Source organism: Hemibagrus wyckioides, linkage group LG07 (genome assembly GCF_019097595.1).
Source record: "Hemibagrus wyckioides isolate EC202008001 linkage group LG07, SWU_Hwy_1.0, whole genome shotgun sequence".
Taxonomy (NCBI): Eukaryota; Metazoa; Chordata; class Actinopteri; order Siluriformes; family Bagridae; genus Hemibagrus; species Hemibagrus wyckioides.
The window spans coordinates 5,900,922-5,918,856 of NC_080716.1; the positions used below are offsets into that span (position 1 = coordinate 5,900,922).

General features: G+C 35.3%; 1 protein-coding gene across 1 annotated transcript; it reads left to right on the forward strand.

The window, feature by feature from the left end:
* Window positions 1–3,384: 3,384 nt before the first annotated feature.
* Window positions 3,385–17,759, forward strand: LOC131356034 (sodium/nucleoside cotransporter 2-like). The gene is made up of 18 exons (XM_058394777.1): window positions 3,385–3,776; window positions 3,919–3,998; window positions 4,091–4,164; window positions 4,310–4,401; window positions 4,486–4,675; window positions 4,935–5,076; window positions 5,426–5,539; window positions 5,872–5,949; window positions 6,045–6,125; window positions 6,204–6,284; window positions 6,933–7,058; window positions 8,138–8,268; window positions 8,364–8,532; window positions 8,626–8,811; window positions 9,072–9,153; window positions 12,755–12,853; window positions 14,460–14,565; window positions 14,700–17,759. The coding sequence occupies exons 1-18, from the start codon at window positions 3,773–3,775 to the stop codon at window positions 14,812–14,814; spliced, it is 1,950 nt and encodes a 649-aa protein (XP_058250760.1). The 5' UTR covers window positions 3,385–3,772; the 3' UTR covers window positions 14,815–17,759.
* Window positions 17,760–17,935: the final 176 nt, after the last annotated feature.

Consider the following 17,935-nt stretch of genomic DNA (forward strand, 5'->3'; position numbering starts at 1 on the left):
ATGTGGTGTGAAAGTGCTGCCACGCAAACCGACGGGTGTAGGACATTAAAGTATCGCGAGAACAGTTCTAGAGCATATTTGAGGGCACACTCTCACGGTATTTTGGCGAGAGCATGTGTGTGTGTGTGTATGTATGTGTGTGTGTGTGTGTGTGTGTGTGTGCGCGCAGAGATGTCAGTCAAAATCGTGTACAGTAAACGGCAACAGTGCTCTAATAAAACAATCAACATTTCATTAATTCCTCTACACTCCGGTGGAAAATTCGGGATAAAACATTCGGGGCTAGATTAAAAACATCCGGGGCTCAAGCCCTGAATGAATAGCCCTAGCGATGCCCCTGACCATACTTATATAGGGTTTACCAGCAGGCATTTATGGATCAATCCTTGCCACCTTTCCTAGGCGAGGCTATTATTATTGTAGTCCCGAAAAAGGGAAGGAACCCAGAGGAACTGGGTTCTTAGAGGCCGATCTCGCTCCTAAATACGGACCAAAAAATTCTGGCAAAAACTTTGGCACGTAGACTTATCATGATGATTGGAAGCTTGGTGCATCCAGATCAAACTGGCTTTATTCCAAACCGCTACTCTTCATCTAATTTTAGACGTCTTTTTAATATCATGTATTCCTCCAGAGACCTGGTGCATGATTTAGCCATAGTGTCATTGGATGCAGAGAAGGCATTCAACTTAGTAGAGTGGCCTTATCTATTTGCTATATTGAAGAAGTTTAATCTTGGATGTAATTTCATTTCATGGATTAAACTATTGTATTCTGGCCAACGTGCAAGAATTCTCACTAATCAAACAATATCCCCTAGTTTTGAATTACAGAGAGGTACGAGACAGGGTTGCTCGCTCTCACCACTTTTGTTTGCACTAGCGATTGAGCCTCTGGCTGAGGCCATTCGGGCCCATCCGGGTATCAAAGGCTACCAAACCAAGGGTACTGATAACAAATTAGTATTATATGCAGATGATGTAATTTTATTCATTTCTGAGCCCAATAGCAGCATTCCAAATATTCTTAAATTGATTAATTTATATGGTACATTTGCAGGTTATAAAATTAACTTGGATAAAAGTGTATTGATGTCAGTCAGGTCCAAAGATTCTTCTTGGCTTCTTCATTTGCCCTTTAAAATTGCGTCAGAACAGTTCACATATTTAGGAATCGAAGTAACAAAAAAGTTTTCTGACTTAGTTAAGGCTAATTTTCAATCCCTTTTGTTTAAACTTAAATCTATGATCGGTTTCTGGAGGACGCTTCCTATTTCTCTTGTGGGCAGAATAAATGCAATTAAGATGATATTTCTCCCACAGTTTCTGTATGTGTGCAGAACATTCCCGTATTCCTGCCCAAAACTTTTTTAAAAAAATTGGACACTATATTGGTTCCTTTTATTTGGGATTATAAAGGCCATGGAATTTACAAACAGCACTTGTGTAAAGCTAAAATACATGGAGGGCTCGCCTTACCTAATTTTCTTCATTACTATTGGGCTGCGAACTTGAAAACTCTGACGTCATGGATCGATTTATCTCAGATGGGGGAGAGTTGGTTGGTGCTGTAAAAGGAGGAATGTCTCCCATATTCCATGAATGCAATACTTTTGTCAACAAGTATAGCTAGTTCTGTTTATAATCACAATCCTATTATTCATAATTCTAGTCGTATTTGGAAACAGTTAAAGACACAAAAACAGTTGCATTTAGGGCTACGAAACAGGAGATTTATATATAAATGAAAAATTTGCTTCTTTCCAACAGCTGTGTGAGAAATATAATATTCCTTCTAATCATTTCTTCAGGTATCTTCAAATTAGAGATTTTGTGAGGTCCAACATTGCTAATTATGTGACAGCTAAACCCATGTATTTGGATGCATTTTTGGGTAAGAGCCATAGTGAGAGTAGTACCATTTCTTTCCTGTACAAAGCATTAGAACAGATGAAAACTCCATCTATGGACAAAATTAAATCTACATGGGAAGAAAAACTTGCGATGGAAATCCCTACTGAAATCTGGGAACAAAGTCTTGAACTTGTCCATAAATGCTCCATTAATGCAAAACACTGTCTTATTCAGTTCAAAATACTTCACAGGCTTCATTACTCTAAATGTAAATTACATAAAATATTTCCAGAAGTATTACCAGTATGTGACAAATGTCAAGTGTCAGATTTCAACCTGTCGCACTCCTATGCTTTGTGCCCAAAATTACAAAATTTCTGGAACAAAAATTAAAATGGTTACTCCTGATGTTTTTTCATGCATATCTGTTTGAATGTAAGTTCCAATTGCTTGCAGATGTTTTATTTGCCTATATCTAAAAATGTAATGGCAATTGATTTACAGCTGGATTCCTAATAAAATATTTAAACAGAAAAATAATTATATATTTTAATAATGAAATAAAATCATTTAGTCATACTCTTCTACTGTTAGTCATATTATCATTTATTTAATATAAAAAAATCAAAACTGTATTTCGTTCATATGAGTGTGCAGGGAGCCAGACAAACAAGTCTCATTACCACTCAGCAGATTGTCAATTAGGGGACAGGTACTGATTAATGTGGAAGCAAGCAAAATATCTCGAGATGAAAGAAAAATCTTTACAAAAATACCCTTTAACAAGGCATTTGGATGAAGAAAAGAAATAAGGAGCTTGGACCAGATCGACCCAATTAGCAAATTTAGCAGCAGTCAAGTGATCGTGGTCGAGCTTACACTCTGTGCTTTTCCAGCACTCAAGTTTCCAGTGTGAGTGTTTTTCTTAATAATTACCTTCATTACTTCATTACTGATAATAAACCCACATTGAACTCAAATTCACTTTAACAGTAACATTTTCAATATTTTTTCTTAGCAGTAATGACACATAATCCCCCCAAGATTGTTTAGCACCAGCCACCACTGTTGATGGTACTGAATGCTAGAATGATAGGATTACTTCACTGTACACTGATTGAGGACACTGTAGTTAATGCAGTCCATCCCCTTTCTTGGCCACAAAGAGGAAACCTGCTTTGTCTGTTTGTTGGGACAAATAAATAGCCTATCACGGTATTATATAGTTTAAAAAAATGCAGCATTCTAGAACACTAAAAACTGACCAGTGTGAACACTCAAAATATCAGTTAATGCTTTGTCACTTTGGTTTGGTCCAACAGGCTGGGTCAAGTCCATTTACTGTCTTTTGGCCAGCACTGACAGAATGCAACTTTGCACCAGCACTACTTGGCTATCTGGGATACTACACTCGATTCTGAATTCTATTCTTGGCAATGGGGATGGCGAGCTAAACACTTTGTATTCGATGAATCACATTTTTCCAAGGACACTGTTGCTGGTGGGTGAACCTCCAAATCCACAGACCTGAACAATCATGGACTTGGACCTTCTTTATCTATAATATACATAATAAGACTGACTATCAGGATTTAGTGTTTTACTCATTTGTTTATTTTGTTTGTTTGTTTGTTCCCCCTTTTAATGATTTAAATAACATTTACAGTTAAATCTAAGCCTATGACTTAAGAAAAGTTTAATTCATTGTCCTATCCTTTACCCCTCCCTACGAATGGTGGCTGTGGCTTACAATAATTATTTAACAAGCATGTAGGCTACGCTTACAAGAATGATATCACAGATGTGATAGGAAATGGCCACATAACCATGCAGTTAATTAGTAATAAGATCCTACTGCTCTACTTGGTAGTAAAGGTTTTACAACGACACATTTTTCACTCATTTGAAGAGGAAGCACAATGAGTAAGCCATTACTTGTTTTTCTTTTTAATTCTGTGGGCTTTCTTGTTTTAGAGATGGGAGATTTATTTTACTGAGTGTTGAAAAATTGCAATTGTGCTTTATTAGGCTGTTATTACATTTCATGTTCTATAATTTTCTGCAGTGAATATTGATGACATAGAGTTAAAAAATGTCAGTCAAAGTACTGGAAATGGAGTGGATAATCTGGGATTTGAGGACAAGGTAGGTGCTCAGGGAATTTGCCATCTGCTAATGATGTGATTGTGTAATTTACCTATTTAAAATAATGAAATGTAAGCTATTTGGGTCTCTAGGAGGAAACTACATCAGATCACAACTTTCAGATAGCAGAGAAAGAATCAGAAAAAGAGTCCAAATCATTTATAAGGTGTGTATGGATAGTATGGCTATTGCATCCTTAAACCTTTTCGAATGCTTTTAACTTACAAACGTTTAACTTACAAGTAATATAAAATTACAATCAATGCATACATAAAGCACATAACTATATTTTCTTTGTGGACAATACATAGCAATATATTCAAACCCATCAAGGCTATTGAAAACTTCTTGAAAACTCACTCTCGAATCTTCAAATACATTGTCCTGGGGATACTTAGTGCAGGTACAAAATGCAAATCATTTCACTCTATTAATATCACTGTATTCCTGTAATCCTAAAAGTCTTGTATTTCATTTTACAATACAGGCTATGTGGCATATTTTGTTGCTGCCTGCTGGTTGAACTTCCAGAGAGCCATTGCTCTTGTTGTCCTGACCAGTGTGGCAGTGTTTTTTGCACTGTATGATTTTGTGAAAAGGACCAAGGGAGACACTATAAAGCACTTCTTAAAGCCTGCCGTTGGATGTTTTCAAACCAACATCAGGTGGATAAAATGGTAAGTATATACTTTGAATATGAGCTGTTTTTTCTGCTTTGAAACCTGAATTGGTAACACCCACTTTACCTTTGCTCTAAACAATAATTCTCAACCTTTCCTAACTTGTCACACATATTATTCTTTATATATTCCCAGATCTTTAAACATAATTTCTAAATGTAAAGGTTTTTTTTTTATCATGACAAAAACAATTAACTTAATTAATCTATGTTAGGAAGACAAACCAGACTTGTTTTCTTTTCTTGGTATGTTACAGGGTTTTTATATTAGTGGTGGTAGGATTGTTGGTGACTTGGTTGGTACTTGACACAAGGCAAAACCCTGAGCAGCTCATTTCTTTTGGTGGTGTCTGTCTCTTTCTCCTCGGCTTGTTCATCTTCTCTGCAAACAGATATAAAGTGAGCACTGATGTAACACATGCACATAAATATGCATTATTATTACATGCATTATTATGCATTATGCATTACATGTATTAATGACTTCTTTCCAAAATCCTTTAAATAATTATTGCGTTACACAAATTGTACACATTTTGTACACATAAGATTTGCTTTTCAGCGTCACTATTTAAAAAGCACATAAACACACATTCTTTCTCTCTCTCACTCACTCACTCTCTCACACACACACACACACACACAAAACTCAGCTCTCTCTCCCTTGGCTCTTACCTCCACAGGTAATAAGCCCTTTTTTATAATGGTATTAAACAAATATACAGAAACTCTGGCTCTTTCTCCACAGGTGTGCTGGAGGACAGTCTTCTGGGGGCTTGGTTTACAATTTGTCATGGGTCTGTTTGTCATAAGAACTGAGCCTGGTTTCAAAGCTTTCGAATGGCTGGGAGCACAAATCCAGGTTTAGCAAATGATTTTACATATGAATCAGTGAGCTCTTAAGGGTGACTGATTTAAATAATGGTCTTTATTTATTGCTGTTGTCTTAAAGGCATTTATATAAGTTCAAATTAAAAAGTATTTGCCATATTGTTTCATTAAACAGTATGAGATGAAGATTTAGGCATGCATGTGAAACAGTATACATGTACAATTTACATGTATAAAACATAATTAAATAACTATAATAAATAATTAAAAACATTCACTGCTACAGTTACTGTACATATTTATTTCATTTACATACTTATATAACTTTTTTTTTTTGGTTTGTTTGTTTATTTGTTTTTTTAGACGTTTTTAAACTACACCCATGCTGGCTCAGTTTTTGTGTTTGGCGATCTCGTAGAATCAGGCATCTTTGCCTTTCAGGTCAGTGAGGATCAGCTTTCTGTCGAACACCCACTAAACTGCTCTTGTGTGATCTATAAAACAACTAACACTTGATTATATCTATTATTCTGTAGGCTTTGCCTATTGTGGTATTTTTCAGCAGTGTTATGTCAGTGCTCTACTTCCTTGGTGTTATGCAATGGATTATCATTAAGGTGAGATTCAGTATAATATTGTGGTATCTAATATCCATGGAATAAGTGTATTTGTGAACATTTTGTTTGTCTCTACAGATTTCCTGGATTATGCAGATAACAATGGGTACCTCTCCTACAGAATCACTGTCTGTTACAGGGAATATATTTGTTGGACAGGTAACATAATACATATTATTTTAAATGTCAGAATTATTTCACTAGTCAGTATAATTATATGTACTAGCTAAAAGAAGGAGTCTCTGTTTAGGGAAAATACATTCTGCCTAATATGCATGCATTCATTGTAATTTCAAAATAGATGGAATTAAATTTGTGCTTTGTGCTTTACTATAGGCTATGCTAACCAGACATTGTAACAGGGGAACTCAGGGGGCAGAGAGAGAATCCAAACGTAATTTATTAACTCAGGCAGGCAGAAGGCAAAGTGTAACTCAGGGAAAGGCAAATGGGCAGGCAGGCAAAACGTAACTCAGGTAATCAGGAAAAGCAGGCAAGCAGACAAACAGAACATGCACTTACGGCACGTACACTTCAACTGTCTTAATACAGTCGCTGCTGCCCTCGGCGAGTGAGCGTTGAGGTTGGGGAGCCCGTGACAGACATCATGTTTAGCACTATTAATTTATATAATTTTAATCCTGTAATCTCTTTATTAAACCCATTAATGTAATTATCTAACAACCAGATAAATGCATAATTTGTACCTTTTACTATTTGTTTAATATGAACTGAAGTAAACTTTTTTTCCACCAAAGAAATTAGTAAGTGGTGCATCTTTGCTTTTTTTTTTTTTTTTTTTTTTAGACAGAAGCACCATTGATGATTCGTCCCTATTTAAAAGACATGACCAATTCTGAGATCCATGCTGTCATTGTTGGAGGTTTTGCCACAATTGCTGGCAGTGTGATGGGAGCTTTCATTTCATTTGGGGTGAGAAAAATTGTCACTCATTTTTTTATTGAGTAATGATTAAGCATCTTTTCAACATCGCTGGAGCACAGAAAAATACACTTAACATTCACTTTATAAGGAACACCTTTACGCATGTTCATTTATGGAGTTATTTTAACAGCCATAATGTGTCAGAAGTATAATGCATAAAATCTTGCAGATAAAGGTCATGAGCTTCAGTTATTTTACACATCAAACATCAGAATGTGGAAAAAGGGTCTCTGTGACTTTAACCATGGCATGGGTATTGGTGCCAGAATAACTGGTTTGGGTATTTCTGACACAGCGGATTTTAGTGAACAACAGTCACAAGAGAAAAAAAACATTGTGAGTGACAGTTCTGTGTGAGGAAATGCCTTTTTGATGTGGAAGAAAGCTCATAGGAAATCTCATACCAATGTGAGCAGAAAAGCATCTCAATCTGCACAAAACATTGAGGTGGATGGCCTACAAAAGCAGAAGACTATATCAGGTTCCATTCTGGACAGCCAAGAACAAGGTCTGTGGATATAATGGGCACATAAAGATTAGAAAAAGACCAGGGGATTTTTTCTTTCTAATTTTACAGTTTAACATTTAATGTCTGGTGCATTCTGAGATGTTTTTCTGCTCACCACTTTTGTAAATCATGATTATTTGTGTTACTATGGACTTCCTGTCAGCTCAAACCAGTCTGGCCATTCTATTCTGATCTCCTTCATCAACTGGGTGTTATGTACAACATTTTAGAGAACAAAGTGTACATTAATCATAATAATCATAATTATTTATAGATTCTCAATAAAATCTATCAAAACTCTCAGACTTCAAGAACTTCTTTGGCAGAAGAATTTTCTACGATAGTTGCAGGATGTTTTTTGTTATTAGCACATTTCTATGTAAACTATAGTGACAGAAATTCCCAGAACAGTAGTTTCTGAAAATACTCAAACCAGCCCATTTGGTACTAAACAACTGACTTTGTTTTGTTTTTTGGTTTTTAACAACTGAATAGCAATAACTTGAACAATGGCAAAAAATTGTACAGTTCACTGCTCAAAATCTTTTGTGCTGCCCAGATTGATGCATCCTCTTTAATTGCTGCTTCTGTAATGGCTGCACCATGTGCATTGGCCATGTCCAAACTATCATATCCTGAAACAGAAGAGAGCAAATTTAAATCTGAAGACAATATCAAATTAGAAGGCGGGTGAGTTCCAAAACAATTGTGACACAATAATGTTCCTAATACGTGAAATTTGTCCAACAGCTGCACTTATTTGTCTATTTGTTGTTCTTCATAAGTGGTGAGCAGAATATCCTGGAGGCTGCTTCTTCTGGAGCATCTGCTTCTGTTGGGCTTGTGGCTAACATAGCTGCCAACTTGATTGGATTTCTTGCCATTTTAGCTTTTATCAATGCAACTTTGTGCTGGCTGGGAGGAATGGTTGGATATCCAGACATCACATTTGAGGTCCAGTATCATTGCAATCACTATGTACTTCATTATAATAGCTAATAAATAATACGATGTATGTTAAAGTGATATTTGCCTCCAACATTTTAGCTCATCTGCTCATATGTATTCATGCCTGTGGCCTTCATGATGGGCATACCATTTGATGAGTCCTTCATTGTGGCTGAACTTATTGGGACAAAACTGTTCCTTAATGAATTCATAGCTTATCAGAAGCTGGCAGAACTGAAAAACAATCGATTAAATGGCAGCACAGAATTGGGAAAATACATTTCAGTGAGTTGTTCTATTCTGTCTATTCTAAAGCCAAGTATCTGAAATCCATTGTAATCTAACCACAGTATGTCGTGTTTCAAATGTAAATATGAAGGAATACATTCTGAATTTGGCCTACACATATTATTTCTCTATCTACTAAATGTTTGACTTAATTAAACTTTAAAATTATCTTATGATAATACATGACTAAGAAAAAAACATGATAAAAAGCAGTATAAGTGATTGCCTCCCATAGTACATAGTGTTTATCATTTAAGGTCAGGTCAGAGATCATCAGCACCTATGCTCTGTGTGGCTTTGCAAACTTCAGTTCAGTTGGAATTGTGCTTGGAGGAATGTGTGAGTATCAACTTTTACATAAACATCTAAGCTAAGAAAAAAATTAATGTGCTAAAAGTTCATAGATGGGTATTCAATGAAATAAGTACAATGGTCCAGTTTTCATTAAGCTTTATTAAGCTTTAGTGTTAAATATTTGGAGATAAACTTTTGTAGAAATTTATTAATAATTCAGTAAATGTGAAATGTATATGTATAGTAAATGTATAATTGTTACATCTATGTGTACCGATAGATGTAAAAAATGAGATCTGCATATTGTATTGTATATTCAAGTGGTACTTCTCAAACTATACCTATCAAATTAGTATATAGACTATATATTCAAAATATGTATGACAATATGAGACCGATTGCCCAGCTAACTTCATTTGACATCTTTTGAACTTTGTATCAAAGAGATTATGTTGTGCAACATTGGCAGATCTGTGGAAAAGCCATGGCTTGTTTTGTTGCAAATTGGTATAACATCTCTCATCAGATAATTGTATCCAACAACTCTCATCAGATAAAAATGTGGCTCATTGTGATGCCTAAGCTAGCTTGTAATCTATCTACCTGCTAGATAACATTATCAAACTGAACCTCTGTAAACATTATTAGAAAAGGATCAGCCAAAAAAGCAAGATATATTATATGGCGGTGCTTGAAAGTTTGTGAAACCATTAGAATTGTTTATATTTCTGCATAAATATCAGATTTTCAAGTCCCAAAAGTAGACAAAGTTATCCCCAAAAAAACAAATGAGAAAAATATAATTCTTGGTCATTTACTTATTCAGGAAAATGATCCAATATTATCAATCAAAATCTGTTCATCTCTTCACAAAACATGTTCGTGGAAGTGTTGTTGTCACTTATCATGCTGGAACAGGTAACAAAATGATCTCTAAAGAGTTTGGATTTCACAAATCCACAGTAAGAAATTTAAGACCATTGCTACCCTTCCCCAGAGTGGTCGACCAACAAAAAGCACTCTAAAACCTAGCGTTATATTTTAAGAAGGAAACTACTGCATTCCAGCATAAAAATCTTATTCCATTTGTGAAACATGGTTTGGGCCTGATTTGCTGCATCTGGTACAGGATGGCTTGTCATCACTGACGGAACAATGAATTCAGAATTATACGAGTAAATTCTAAAGGAAAATTTCATGACATCACTCAGTGAACTGAATCTCAATAGAAGCAAGACAACAACCCCAAGCACACCACAAGTCATCATTCACCAAAGAATGATTAAATAGGACCAAAGTTAATGTTTTGGAATAGCCAAGTCAAAGTCCTGACCTCAAGCCAATAGAAATGTTGTGGAAGGACCTGACGCAAGCTGTCCATGTAAGTAAAACCTACCAACATCGCAGAGTTCACTGAGGAATGGGCTGAAATTCCTCCAAGCTGTGGCCAACAGTTACCAGAAACTTTTACTTGCAATTATTGCTGCACAAGTAGGTCACACCAGAGACTGAAAACAAAGATTCACATACTTTTGCCACTTACAGAAATGTAATACTGAATAATTCTCCTGAACAAATAAATGACTAAGTATAATATTTTTACCTCATTTGTTTGATTGGGTTTACTTTGTCTGCTTTAAGGACTTGTTGAAATCTGATGAGGATTCACAATCTTTCAAGCACTATTGTACACTGCTCAAAAAAGTAAAGAAACATTTTGAAAACACATCAGATCTCAATGGGGAAAAATATCATGCTGGATATCTATACTAATATGGACTGGGTAATGTGTTAGGAAAGAAAGGATGCCACATCATTTGATGGAAATGAAAATTATCAACCTACAAGGGCTGAATTCAAATCAAAGCGAAAAAATGATGCATCAGGCTAGTCCATTTTGCTGAAATTTCATTGCAGCAACTCAAAATGGTTCTCAGTAGTTTGTATGGCCCCCATGTGTTTGTATTTATCTAAATGAGATGATGGATGTTGTCCTGAAGTATTTCCTCCCAGGTCTGGACCAGGGCATCACTGAGCTGGACAGCCTGAGGTGCAACCTGGCGGCATCGGAAGGACTAAAACATAATATCCCAGAGGTGTTATATTGGATTTAGGTCAGGCAAGCATGGGGGCCATTTAATGGTATCAGTCGTGCAACAGGAGGAACCCAGAACCCACTGCACCAGTGTAGGGCCTGACAGTGGGTCCAAGGATTTCATCCCGATACATAATGGCAGTCAGGGTGCCATTGTCTAGCCTGTAGAGGTCTGTGTGTCCCTCCATGGATATGCTGCCTAGGACCATCACTGACTCACCACCAAACCGGTCATGCTGAAAGATGTTACAGGCAGCGTAATGTTCTCCACGGCTTCTCCGGACCCTTTGACTTCTGTCACATGTGCTCAGGGTGAACCTGCTCTCATCTGTGAAAAGCACAGGGCACCATTGTCTGACCTGTCAATTCTGGTGTTCAATGGCAAATGCCAATTGAGCTCCATGGTGCTGGGCAGTGAGCACAGTGCCCATTAGAGGATGTTGGGTCCTCCGGCCACCCTCATGAAGTCTCATGCTACCAATAGTGACACTGACCCTAGCCAAATGCAAAACTACTAAAAAACAGTCAGAAAAGATGAGTAGGGAAAAAATGTCAGTGGCCACCTAAAAAACAATTCCTGTTTTGGGGGTCGTCTCATTTTTGCCCATCTAGTGCACCTGTTGTTAATTTTGTTAACACCAAAGCAGCTGAAACTGATTAACAAACCCCTCTGCTTCTTAAAGCCTCGTTCAAACTACAGGATTTTAAGCCCGATTGAAGCCCGATTTGCAAATTAACGAGCTCGCCGACAGATCGGGCTGTGATCGTGGGAAAATCAGCGGGTGATCAGCGCTCGGCAATCTTTATGTGTGAACTACTCAACGACGCATCAAAGAGGCTCACTGATGCGTCGCAGACAAAATCCAGATATCTGGCATGTTAAATATCTGTGACGGTCGGCGACGGTGTCATTTGTAGCTGCGACCTCCAGCCAATGAGAGAGCAAGTCAACAGAGTTGAGGTCACCGGAAGAAAAGCAGCAGCAGCAACATGGCTTCAAAAATAGTGTGGACACAACATTTATTTTAATAAATTAACATTTATTTAGAGCGAGACCCCTGCCAATGTCCATTTTCAAAACAAACCTCTACCGAAAGTCTCGCAGCATTTCCAGATCCTCCTGTTGCGCGTTTTCGTGACAAAACGTGGTTTGGGGACGGCGTTGAGTGACAAGAGTTGTTGTCAGATCGTGTGGTGTGCGACCCCCTCTTGTGGATCATTTACAGATACACTGTTTCACTGGCTGTAAATACTGCTCAGACTCTGGCTCCATCAGCCTCTACTACTCCAATTTTTCAATTTGACCAAATTAGGCTTCAATGATATCTAAATTGGGCATAAATTGTAAGCTCAGAATTAAATATTAAATTGTTAACAGCAGTATATTTGACATTTTTATTACCTTTCATCTTGAAATTTTATTTTAAAATGTTTTAAGACTCTACAGGCAAGGTGGTAAATATTATCTGTAGGTTACAAAATGTAGTGAACCAGAAGAATCATGAGAATTATGTGTTGATAATGAGCATGTCAATATTTTTGTTTTCACAGCTTCCATTTGTCCTTCAAGAAAAAGTGATATTTCTGCTTTAGTGCTAAGAGCCTTGCTCACAGGCACTTGTGTGTCCCTGATTAATGCTTCTGTTGCGGGTAAGTAATACACACAAGCACTGTAACTGCTAATCAACTGCAATTTCACAACCATTCACAGACATATCTCAGTTTTGTATAATATTATAGGGGTATAAGTAATCTGACTTTCACATCACCTCCCATCTGTGCAATCTTCAAATTGTGTCATTATGGACTACTAGTTATATAACTGTTTATTATGTTGTGTACTCATAGGAACTGAGGTAGTATGACAGTCAGACGAAGAATTTATCATTTTATAGCTGAAATATCCTGTCAATTGCAATACAATATAGCATAATTCAAAAAGGCAAAAATGCTATTAACAAAATAGGAAAATAAATTAACATACAAATGAGAAGGCAAGGTTTCATATAATCAGCTAATGTTCAGTGTAACATATCGAGAATATACTGAGCCCTAGACATTGAGATTGTAAATATGACTTAGAAGTGCTTACTAGTGCTTGTCTAGTAAGCATGTTATAACCATAAAAATCTTTGAAGCATACTAAGTAGGGATGCATTAATTTCAGGATGCAATAATGTTCATTTTTAGAGTAAGTATAAGTATTAGTTCTTCAGAGCTCATCAGTACTCATACTGATAACAAAAAGCTGCTAATTGTAAATGCCTATTTCATATTAAGCAAACATGTGTGCCATGGGACTTTATATTTATTTTTCCTTATGTTTAGGGGGTTAACATAGATGCACACATGTAAAAAGTAATCCACTTCTCTACATTTGTAAATAAAGTATGTTTCACTGCATTTGTTGCGTAATTAATGGTGGGCAATCTAGCAAAAAAATCTTTCATAGCACACTTTTTTCAGGCTGGATCCATTTTTTGTCTTATTTTTTCCATTTCCGTTTTCTGAACCCAGTCAAGAATGGATACCTTATTTAGAATATGTTAGATGAAAAGTATAGAAAGATGATTGACAGGGAAATATGTTTAAATACTGAACACATTAGCTGTGTAGGTTTACATTATATTTGAAAAGTTATCTCTTACATATTGTCTCATTCATAATGCTGTACTTACCATTTCAAAATGGCGTTTAGTAAGTTTCACTTAAGGTAATAGCTTTCAAAGTGTGCACTACCAGCTTGAAACAGGGTCATCACCCATGATCAGTATGGGTGGATGAAAGGACACTTCATATCACAATACACCGATCTCTCTGTAAAAACAGATAACAGATTTTTTTTAGCAGAGTCATATCAAGATTGTCATATCATTCTCCACCCAGAATCCAAGATTATCAGTGGTTAATGGTTATGACTGATAGTGGTTAAGCAAGAACAATATACAGGATTATTTTTACTGCCTTGCAAGTTTTTAGCATTGTTGTTTGGTGAAGTGTACAGCTATAAAGGAACTCTTTGCTGAGTTTATGTTTAACATATTTATCAAGTCAATCAGCTAAATTTAATAATGTATTTTTGAAACTAAATATAAAATTATTTTAATTTAGATTTTTATATAATATATTTATATTGTTGTTAACATAGTTTAGAGACTTTTAAATAGAGGTCAGAGGTTTTGAAGTGTGAAGCATCCAGCAAGTCTATTCGGAATGTTCATGACTTTTAACAATTGTATTCTCTGTCCACTTCCAGGCCTCCTTTCATGTCCTCAACTAGATTGTATTGATGTTTTTAAAAATTTTGTCTTCAATACCACTAATACAAAAATTCAAACTTGCTGTTATGATCTCTTTGGAAGGTAAGATCAAAAGTTGCCTGCATAAGCAAGTAGGCAAATATTACTCATCCCAATAAATATTTTAATAGTACAGGATGCATTTGCCCAAATGCCATATGCCAAATGAGTATTACTATGTACTCTTTCTGTTGTAGTGCTGTGAAGAATGAAACAATGATTTCTTTCGAGGGATCTTGGACCATGGTGAAAAATGCAACTCTTTATTTGGCAGAGTGCTGCCATCTTTATAATCATACTGTTTGCACTTAGGAAAATGTTAATTTTTAAAAAGTCCAAAGATAATTCTGAGGTTATTCAAAATTCTGCTTATGTTTGGGATCATATTCAATAAAAACTAACATATAGATATCAAACATCATATATTGTTGTATGGTAGTAGTTTAACTGTACTTTGTATACTTTGTACTTTATAATTTAAATAATAACTATTCAATCAGAATGATTTTACAATAAAGTGCGAGAGCTGACACTGAGTCAGAGAAACACTATTAACTATTTTATTTCATTATTTTGTTAATTTAATCCTACTCCTGTCCACTCCCAAATAATTTTCTGATAAACGTACCTACACTCTTAAAAATTGTCCCGTTAAAAAACAGTAAGTTACTGGCAGCACAGTTGCCAGCAAGTTACTGTTAAATTAACTGTCTTGCTGTTGTTGAAATTTACGGTTGGTTACTGTTTTTGGAAATACAGCATAAAGCTGTTATTTTCTACATTAACAGTAAATTACTGTCAAAAGCATTAACAGTTAATTATTGTTTATTTGCACTTTTTTTTTTTACTGTAAACTACAAATGTTATTATATTAATTAATGGTCTGCTAAAAAAATTATTTGTTTTTCTAGATATTTCTTTGAACATGTTTTAATACAATTTACAAATGTATCCTTTAAAACATTAAATATTTAACACAATGCAGTGTAACTTCAAAACGTGCTTTATTACACCTTTGAGAAACATGACAAACAAAAGCCACTTTAATCACAAAATATTCTGAAAATTAGTGGCTGTGGCAAAGCAAGTGGAATGACTAAATAAACTTAAGCTTCAGAATAAACATGTTTAACTGAATAAAAAAAAACATTTATATAACATTAGGAAAAACTAAATGAGTGACGGAGAACTACTTAGGAAATAGGAATTACTGATTGTTTATTTTGATTTTTTTGTTTGTTTGTTTTAAATACTAAACTTTTACACATGCAACCACCAACTGGCCTGCACTTCACCTAGCATTATCCTGTCATCATGCACAGTGTCATCAGATTTTATAAACACACATCATGTGTGTTTTTTTCAGGGTCTTTAATATATTTTTGAGAATTACAGGATACCTGAAAGTATGTATAACTAAGAATAAGAATTGTGGAAAATAAAAACAGTTTCCATCACACAATCAGGAAATAAATAAGCTCTACTGAAATGGTGGTCCATAATCAATTCTTGAGGTAGATGAGCTACAACAGCTAAAGACCACATCGGGTTTCATTCCTGTTCACCAAGAACAGAAATCTAAGACTACAATGGGCACAGGATCATATATTATTGATTCAGGATTCTCAACACATAAATTAAAAATGATCAAATAATGTTAAATCATGAGATGTAACACATATCTAACTCTAAGATATGTTTAAATAATAAAAGTCAGATGCAGTGGTTTAATCAGCAACAGTGGAATAGTTCTGTGTTGAGTAAAATGAGTTACCTGCACACAGCCCTGAATTCAAACCCACTCAACACTTTTGGGATGAATTAGAATTCTGACTTTTAGAAAAGTTTAGAAAAGAATATAGTCAGAATAATACAGAATATACATTATACAGTAATATACTGTAATATACAGTAATACAGAATATTAGTCTGAAAGTGGATCTGATCATCTCCTCTGCTGCTGTATCAGACTCTGCTCTATACTACTGTGCTCTGGTGTCCACAGTGACAGGAAATCCTTATTATCTTATTAATTCTTATTCTTTTAATTTAATGCACTTTAATTCAATTTATTGAATTAACACAATTTAATTCTTATTCTTTTATTATTAATTCTTATTCTTATTAAAATTAATATCTTAAGATATTATTTCATCTTATTATTATCTATAATCCTAAATTATCTCCTAATAATCCAACATGTGTCAAAAATATAAACTCTTTATAAATCACAAGAGAAACAGAAATCCCCAAATTTGGCATCTAAATTCAAAACTATCCTCAGAACTGCTTTCAATATAACAAAACAGTGCAGCTGGATTTCCTGTCACTGTTGAAAGTAATTGAATGAAAATATTCAGAAAACAGTGCCAGTTTCTGTTGTTCCACAAGGAGGCAGAATAAAACAATAAACCCAGCCACTAATAAACATGTGCTGCTGTCACTCTGTAACCATGTCTCTATCAGGAAATGTTCAAGAAACTCAACATTGTAGATTTTGTACCTATGATGTGGATTTTTATTTTTTGCCTAATGAATTTATTTTTAGATTGAAGATAAAGCTTTCAGATAAAAGCAATAAATGTATTTAATGCATTTAAGTGCAATGTTGGTAGTCACATAAATACACAAACAAGTACTTAATTGTTTAATTGTCTAATCCACTTGACATTGGACTTATATGGTCCAGAAATGAATTTGAGACCCCTGGCAGAATATTTAAAACCTTATTACCTCATTAGATGAATGATAAATGTCTTGTTCCACATGTGAGACTGAATGTAATGTCAGGATGCAGTAAGTCAAGAATCTGTCAGTAAAACTGGTGACACTGTCATATGATGCTGAGGGGTGGAGCTTCATGAACCTCTGAAATGTTAATATAATAAAGTACAGAAAGACCTCAGAATATTGTCATTTTGCTAACACCATTCATCATGTTCACTGTTATATTCATGTGTCTGTGGCTTTCATTAGGTAAGTTATCATTGACCTTCTCAGAAAGGAAGTGTTACATTAATGATTAATTAGCCTTTATGATGTTAAATGGATGAAAAAGTATAATATGAGTTATATAACTGAAAAATAAAAATGATTATGTTCTCTTCTCTATGACAGGTGACTCCATGGCAGATCCAATAGAGCCACTTTTCCCTCATAAAGCTGTAGATGAAGGTGATGATGTTACTCTGTCCTGCAGATACAAAAACAGTGGTTCAGTAAATAACCTACAATGGTACAAACAACATCCAAAATCTAAACCTGAGTTCCTTTTTTTCATCACTCTAAGTGGATTTAAAACTGACCCTATGCCACCACGTCTGTCTGCTGAAGTTGATGATAAAACTAAACAAGTGGATCTGAACATCTCCTCTGCTGCTGTATCAGACTCTGCTCTATACTACTGTGCTCTGGAGCCCACAGTGACAGGAAA

What these genes read in the sequence shown, in the direction of transcription:
- LOC131356034 (XM_058394777.1), top strand. An exon ending in GAGTCCAAATCATTTATAAG is followed by an intron (nt 4,165 to 4,309) that starts GTGTGTATGGAT and finishes GACAATACATAG; the next exon opens with CAATATATTCAAACCCATCA. An exon ending in TGTTATGATCTCTTTGGAAG is followed by an intron (nt 14,566 to 14,699) that starts GTAAGATCAAAA and finishes TTTCTGTTGTAG; the next exon opens with TGCTGTGAAGAATGAAACAA.